This window comes from Nannospalax galili, unplaced genomic scaffold (genome assembly GCF_000622305.1).
Source record: "Nannospalax galili isolate Female #2095 unplaced genomic scaffold, S.galili_v1.0 scaffold259, whole genome shotgun sequence".
Taxonomy (NCBI): Eukaryota; Metazoa; Chordata; class Mammalia; order Rodentia; family Spalacidae; genus Nannospalax; species Nannospalax galili.
This window is the reverse complement of record NW_008344750.1, coordinates 2,746,862-2,755,350: the sequence shown is the minus strand read 5'-3', so window position 1 is coordinate 2,755,350 and position 8,489 is coordinate 2,746,862. Positions and strand designations below refer to the sequence as shown.

At 42.6% G+C, this 8,489-nt stretch overlaps 1 protein-coding gene across 3 annotated transcripts in view; it reads right to left on the bottom strand.

The window, feature by feature from the left end:
* Positions 1-8,489, bottom strand: part of Ascc2 (activating signal cointegrator 1 complex subunit 2) — a 47,889-nt gene that overhangs the window by 25,372 nt on the left and 14,028 nt on the right. For all 3 annotated transcript variants that reach the window (XM_008841073.3, XM_008841074.3, XM_029567312.1), the window contains one exon: positions 1,621-1,688. In XM_008841073.3, the coding sequence (XP_008839295.1) occupies positions 1,621-1,688 (68 nt within the window). The remainder of the gene's footprint in view (positions 1-1,620; positions 1,689-8,489) is intronic.

Here is an 8,489-nt window from a genome sequence, read left to right as displayed (position 1 = left end):
CACACACACACACACACACACACACACACACACACACACAGAGCTAGCATATAAAATATGAAGTCCCAACAATCCTGCATCTATGACTTGACTGAATAGACTGAGCAAATATATAGTAATGAACATCTAAGAAACACCTTCAGCAATACAGAATAGTCTTTTAAATTGCTTTGTAGATGGCTGCTTATGTATATAACACACACACACACACTCACACACACACAAGTAGCATATAAAATATGAAGTGCCAACAATCCTGCATCTATGACTTGACTGGATAGACTAAGCAAATATATGGTAATGAACATCAAAGAAATACCTTCAGCAATATAGAATAGTCTTTTAAATTGCTTTGTAGATGGCTACTTATGTATAGAATACACACAAACACACACACACACACACACACACACACACACACACACACACACAGTCTCGTATAGGCCAGACTCTCTTTGATCTCACTATGTAGCCAAGGACAATCTTGAACTCCTAATCCTCCTGCCTCTCTGTCCCAAGTACACAGATTTCAGGCATATGCTACCACACTCAGAGATTATGGGAGCTTCGTTATAACAAAAGACAAGTCAACAGTGAATGGAAAACAGAACCTGTCATAAAACTAAACAAGATACTGGTGTCAATTATTTATTTATTTATTTATTTATTTATTTATTTATTTATTTATTGTGGAGGTGCAGTATATGTGTGTGTTATGTGCATGGGCACCTATGTGGAAGTCAGAGGAGAATTTATAGGATTTCATTCTCTTCTTCTACCATGTGGGTTCTAGAGATTTAACTCCTTGGGCTTGGTGGCAGGTACCTTTACTGTTGAGCCATCTTGCCAGTCTATATTGTCTTTAATTAGGCTAGCATATAACTACCACAAAATTTACTTAAAACAAGTATGGGGGGGGAAATCTCTTTATCATGGAATTACAGGGTAATAGTAATATTCTTTATGACTTTTTATTTTTGTTTTTTTGTTTTGTTTTGCTTTTTTTTGAGATAGGGTCTTGTGATATAACCTAGACTAGCCTCAAATTCAAGACAATCTCCTGTCTTAATCTCCCAAGAGCTGGGAATACAGGCATGAGCCACCATGTCTCACTTCTTTCTGGTTTTTAACATTTCTCTTATTTTCTACAATGAACATTATTCTTTCATGAACTCGTTTTGAAAACCTTCAAAGTCCCTATTTGGGAAATACAGGTCTCTGAAAGGGATAACCCTTGGAGACATATGGCTCTTGGTAAATAACATAAGACGCAAGTCAAATTCTTTTTTGCATGAGTGCCAGACAACCCTTAGAGTTTAGTCCTGTTCAAGAGGGGCAAAGGGTGAACTCAAAGGGGTGTGGTCAAGGGTAGGACAAAGACTATCTGGGGAGATGGGTTCTCTCTTTCTCTCCTTCTTCCCTCTTTTCTTTCTCTCCTGCTAAGGACTGAACCCATGGGATTTGCACGTTAGGTTAGTACTTTACTACTCTGCTCTGCTCTGCTTTGAGTCTAGAGAGGGGGTGGACGACAAACATTTTTCCCTGGGTTCTTCAAACAGAGTCAAAAGACATCATCAAGTTGGGGAAGGGACCTCCTGGGAAAGGGCTAAGAGCTGGTACCTGAAGAATGGTAGGGATGGTTTCATCCAGGTCATTATAGTAACTTGGCTGCTGGATAAAGATGTTTCCTAGAAAGAGAAGGAAAAGGTAGGAAGTGGGGAGAGGTTGGGAGAGGTGGAGAGAACACATTATAAATGATTGGCAGCATGTTCTGTGACCTTTCTCCCTTTCCCTAAGCTTGTGTGGGGAAGACCTAGGATGAGTACTAGACTCAGTCCCAGCTGGCACTGAGCTTTGGCCTAGTTTAAAAACTTCCCTAGAGTTGGGAAAATAAGTTATTCAGCACAATTTAACTTTTAAAGTACCTCTGAGTTATGTAAAGGACTAGTCCTCATCAAACCAGCTAGTTCTGATATCCCCAGGGAGTAATCAAACTTGGGCACCGTGCTTCCTATCACAGCACTGGCTTTGGAAGTGGGAGTTCTGTCACCCAGGAACGGTAGGAACTATGATCCCTTTGCTCAATAAACCTAGATACAATAATTCAGGATTCTTGTCAGGCCACACCTCCAAAAATGTGAGAAGAGTCCAGGGAGAAATTTCTCTGGAAATCATCTCACTCTTTGCTTTTGAACACACTACCATCCCAATGTACCCTATTCCAAACAGGAGGCAAAAGAGGGACAGTTCCATTGAGATGGTGCCCATCGCCCAGTGTTTACTATTCTCCAACTGCTGCTGCTGTGTGTGTGTGGGGTAAGCATATGGTAGCTGGAACAGAAACCCAGTGTTCCTCTGTCCAAATGTTGAGGGAGGAAGAGAGGGAAGAGAATCACAGCTAGCTGGGGGGATGATGATGAGAAATACCAATGCCCTTAAGAGGTGGGGACCCTTCATCTCACTACAATCTTCTCCTCTCCAGCTGCTGGCCAGATGCTCTGAACCCCCTGCCCCTGAGGAGGTCTGGTATTTGCATGAATGCCAGATAACCCTTAGACTGCAGTCCTGTTCAAGCTGAGCAAAGGGTGAATTCTAAAGGGGGTGTGGCCAAGGGTAGGACAAAGAGACTATCTGGGGAGAGGAGTCTTCTCAGTGTCTCTGACTCTGCCTGCCTACCTTTGTGTCTCTCCTGCTTTGTATATGTGGGTTACAGCATGATATTAATAAGCCTGCAGGCCTGGCCTAGACCCAGAGTATCTAGACATGAAGAAACTCACATGTCAGCTAGAGCTGATGAGTAAGCAAGTCACTGGGTAGCTAGGCTTTCCATTAGCACAGTCCTGGATACCATTTTGTTCCTTAATTCCAGAAAGCTACTTTTTCAGCCCAGGGTCCCTTGCTCAGTGTTCCCACCTTCAAATAGGTGCTGACCCTGAAGCCTGTACACCTGGGCCACCTACAACTTCTTCCTCCACAACAGGCAAAGAATGCACAAGCCAACCCTCCACCAACCTCTGCTCCTCCTTGCCCCTCCTGTCCAGATCCTCCAGGGCAAGTCTGAACTCCTGACCATGATTCAAAACGCCTGGGAGATCTGGCCCCTGCTGGCATCCCAGGCTACCCTGTTCCCATGCCTGCATTTCAGCTCTCCCTTGAACGACCCTTAACTGCAGATAAGCTGTCTCTTCTGTTTGCCTACAATGAATTCCCAGAGCTCACCCCACCAAAGCATATGTATCACCACCTCTAGTCAGTGCCCGAGACAGACACTCCAGGACCACCATATGTTCTCCTTGGCATTCTGGCTACTTGGAATGAGGCAGACACTCTTAGAGCCTGCCAATATTAAGCTTGAGAAACAGAGGGTTTTTTTTTTTTTGCAAGCATCAAGATGGTTCAAATTTTGTAATCTATCCTTGGGGTCTTCTGAGCCTCTCTCCTCTTCTTTATCTGATTCCAATGGCAGTGAGGATCTCTCAAGCTTTTGACCCCTTAAAGACATAATAGGGGGCTAAAGAGATGGCCCAGCAATTAAAAGTACTTGCTGGTCTTACAGAAGACTTTTTTCAATTCCCAGTACCCACATGGCAGTTCACAGCTATCTACATGTAACTCCAGTTCTAGGGGCTACGACACCTTCTTCTAGGCTCTGTGGGCAGTAGGCACACACATGGTACACATACATACATGCAAGCAAAACACTCATATACATAAAAAATTAAATAAATAATAAATCATAAGAAATAATACAAAGGTAAGGGACAAGCAATGGAATCCTCTGAGCTCCCTCTTCTCAGATAAAAGCAATTCAGAAGCCCAGGGTGAATAGGAGATACTGCCAAACAGATCAGCAGGCCTACAAAAGAGCCTTGACCTCATTTCTTCCTGGTTTGCAAAGCAGCTCCAAGAGAGACTAACTGAAAGATCCTGCTTTCAAAAGGATACATGCTGATTCCCAGTGTCAACCTTGCCAGTTTATTAGAAAAGGGCAGGGTAAGAACTGGGCTCACAGGACAATCAGTCAGTTCACTTTCTCTTACTGCCTCTTCCTCATTAATTCTCTTACAAGTAATTGCTTTGCTCAAGAGTCTCTGTGGTACTGAAAGTAGAGGCTGTCCTTGTGCCTTCTACTTAAGGGTTGAAAAGAGTACTCTATACATGAGAGAAAGAGTATGTGTGGGGAACTGTAGCCTCCTTCTCTTTATCTGCTACCTACCTCTCTCTCTCCCCCTCCCCTTATTGAATCAATTTAAAGTCCTTAACCTGGTGGTCTGAAAATAGTTAAAAAATACTTGGTGGAGCCGGGTGTGATAGTGCATGCTTTTAATCCCAGCACTCAGGAGGCAGAGGCAGGTGGATCTCCGTGAGTTCAAGGCCAGCCTGGTCTATAGTGAGTTCTAGACTCTGTCTCAAAAAGACCAAAAAAAAAAAAAAAAAATCAAACAAACAAACAAAAAACTTGGTGGGCTGAAGATATGGTTCAGTGGGTAAGAGCAGTTACTACTCATACAGAGGACCCAGGTTTAGTTCCCAGAACCAACATGGTGGCTCAGAGTCATCTGCAATTCCAATTCTAGGGGATCCAAAGCCATCTTCTGGCCCCTGTGGGCACCAGGTATAAATGTGATACACTTACATAAATGTAGGTAAAACATTCATGCATATAAAAATAAACAAATTAAATGAATAAAAGTACTTGGAGTCAGGCACAGTGGTATATAACATCTCAGCATTTGGAAGGCAGAATCACGAGGAGATTGTCTTCAAGGCTAGCCTGGGCTACATAGCAACTTCCAGGCCAATCTGGGATACATAGTAAAAATCCATCTCAAAACAAAGCAAAACACAACAGCCATCTTGCACCTGACACACTTAACAGTGCCTTTGCTTCTACTTACAACCCATACCACTATATCCTGAATACTTTTTTTCTGCAATAAATACCAGTTCTCTCCAGAACCTTTAAGCCTTCTCTTTCCAGCTGACCTCACTGGGCTCTGCTCTGATCTGAATTCCAGATGTACTTTTCTGCTCCAGTAGTTAACCAGGTATCTACTTTCATACCCACATTGATGTGCCTGCTTTCCAGGGGCCTCCTGTGTCTGCCCTCCCTACATGCATGCTGCCTTAATAGGTTAACCTTGTCACTGGATGACTCCTCTCCCTGCTCCGAGCTCTTGGAGGCTTTATTGCCTCATCACAATAAGAGCTCATATGCACCAAGTGCTTGTGTCCTGCCAAGTGCAGTGCTGAGCATGCTGGTCACACTTTCTCCTATTTAATTCCACAACCACCCCAAGAAGAAGTCATACCTCTAGCCTTTCCTTTCTCTAGATGATAAAATGCAGTCTTAGAAAGACTCACTGACCTGTGGTCAAGTTGACATATCCAAGAACAGAGATGGGATGTGAAATGAGCAGTTCAACTTAGGGCCTGTCATAGCCATCGGGCAATACGATTCCCCAGAGGCTGAAACTTGGCATGGAGCCCTTCTTAACATGGCTCTAATCATGCCCTCCCTCCCCTGCCCCCTTCTATTGCTGTCCGATTGCAATGCTCCACTCTAACCAAACTGGTCTGATAACTATTTCCTAACCATGCCTTCTATTACTTATTCACCCTTTTCTCTAAGTCTATAGTAAAATCATGAAGGGGCTTAATTAGATTAGATTAATCAGGCAATAATTAGATTTGAACAAGAAACCACAGAGGACTTCAATGAAAAGACAGATTAGGGGCTGGAGAGAAGGCTCAGTGGTTAAGAACACTGGCTTTTCTTGCAGAAGACCCGGGTTCGAATCCCAGCACCCACATGGCAGCTAACAACTGTCTATAACTCCAGTTCCAGGGGATCCGACAGCCTCTTCTGACCTCTGTGGGCACTGCACAACACGGGTGCCCTTACCTACATGCAGGCAATACATGAATACACATAAATATAATAAATAAAATATTAAAAAGACATGCCAGGCATGGTGGCACACATTTTTAATCCCAGCACTTGGGAGGCAGAGGCAGGCAGATCTCTGTGAGTTTAAGGCCAACCTGGTCTACGTACTGAGTTCCAGGACAGCCTGGTCTATGTAGTGAGTTCCAGGACAACTGGGGCTACAGGGAGACCCTGTCTCAAAAAAACCAAAAAAAAAAAAAAAACAATAACAACAAAAAAACTGACATAAAATTTCATATATATTATGATCTAATATATTAAAGAAATATACATAGCTAGGCATGGTGGCACACACCTTTAATCCTAGTAGTTGGGAGGCAGAGGCAGGTGGATCTCTATGAGATCAAGGTCAGCCTGGCCTACGTAGTGAGTTCCAGGCCAGCTGGAGCTATAGGGAGACCCTGTCTTAAAAATTATTTTAAAAAGGGTAGAAAGATGGCTCAACAGTTAAGAGCACTGGCTGCTCTTACAGAGGACCCCAGTTTGATTCCTAGCATCAACATGGTGGCTAACAACCATCTGCAACTCCAGTTTCAGGGGATCCAACACCCTCTTCTGACCTCCATGGGCACTGAACAACATGGGTGTACTTACACACATGCAGGCAATACACTCATATACATAAAAAATAAAAATATCAATTTTTTAAATTATAAAAAATATATACAGAGAGAGAGAAGAGGTAGAGAGAAATGATTGAGTAAATAATCAATAGTTGCCACTTATAACTACCTGGTAATTGTTTTCCTGCTTCTTTAGTCTTTACTTGTGGGCTATTGTTATAGCTCAGTTGGAATAGTGCTTGCCTAACATGCACAAAGTTCTAGGTTTGATTCCCAGCACTGCATAAACAGGGCATGGCAGTAGCATATGTTTGTAATCCAATCCCAGCACTCAGGAGATGAAGGCTGGAGTACCTAAACGTAAGTTCATCTTAAACTAGAAGCAAGTTCAAGACCAGCCTGGGCTGTATTTGACTCTGGCTCAAACAAACACTCAAATTCTTATGAGTACAGTTTATCTTCTAAATTAATATATATTGCTCAGTGTGGTGGTAGCAGTGGTGATGCATTCCTGCAATCCTGGAGGTAAAGGCAATAGGACAGGGAGGGAGTTCAAGGCCAGTCTTACTATAGAGCAAGCTCAAGGCTAGTCTGGGCTATCTTGTCAATCAATCAATTAATCAAACATAGCTGGGAATGTAACTCTGTGGTAAGGCACTTGCCTAGCACGCATGAGGCCCTAGGTTCAATTCCCAGTACCACAAAAATAAATGAAGTCATATATTTATATACATTTATAAAATTTATAACATATATGTATATCTATTGTGTTTCTATTTATATACTTATGCTATATATATTTATAGTTATATATATGAAGTTATAAACTTTACATATATAAAACTTTCTTAAGGAAAGAAAGAAGGGAGGGAGGGGGAAAGGACTATCCCAAGGAATAACTCAGTTTTTCAGCTGTTTTTTTTTTAAAGATAGGGTTTCACTGGCTGTCTTGGAATGTGCTATATAGACCAGGCTGGCCTTGAACTGAGAGAGATCTGCCTGCTTCTACACCCAAGTACCACCATGCTCAGCCATTTTCTATTTTTTTTTAACTTAAAAAAATTTATTTATTATTTTTATGTGTATGTGTGTATTGCCTGCATGTTGGTAAGTGCACCTGTATCGTGCAATGCCCTTGGAGGTCAGAAGAGGCTGTCAGATCCCCTGGGACTGGAGTTATAGTTGTTAGCTGCCATGTGGTGCTGGGATTTGAACCCGGGTCTTCTGCAAGAACAAACAGTGCTCTTAACCACTGTGCCATCTCTCCAGCCCCCGTTTTCTAATTTTTGAGCGATGATTCACTATGTAGACTAAGCTAGCCTTGAACTCAGAAACATCCTGCCTCAGCCTTCCAAGTGCTGGCCAGTTTTGTAACCAGATATTTAGAAGACCGTGCAATAGTGTGAGGATGAGAAAAATTGGCAGGAGTGCTCAAGTGAACATCTCCCTGTTACAGGCCCAATTCAGGCAGGAATCAACTGGGACAATTCCTCTACAGCATCCTACCATCAATTCCATTTCTGAGTGAACTTGCCAGCCCACCTTCGCCTTAGGAGATCCAACTGTTAGTGTCCATTCTTTTCATAACCACAGTCTTCTCTGCTTTCAGCTCTGTTGTAAATCTGCCATTTGGGGGATTTTTAAATTTTTCGATCCTTGAAGCAGGGAACGAAAATAACAACAGTTCCAGGGTCTTCATAGCTTTAAGTTCTAGCATGGCTACTCATTAGTTACAAGGTTTCAGGCAAGTCCCTTATAGGACAACCTCAGTCTCCTCATCTGTAAATGGGGACAATGACAGCATTGATCCCAGAGAACTGCTATGAGGATCCAATGGAGAAATCAAATAGGAATGTGCATGTCATTACAGGACCATTCCAATGAAAACTAATGTGACTTCTGACTCTCTTTGCCAAAGCAAACTTCCTCATTCCTGCTACTGATTGACAACTGGCCTAACACTAAGACTTCCAGAT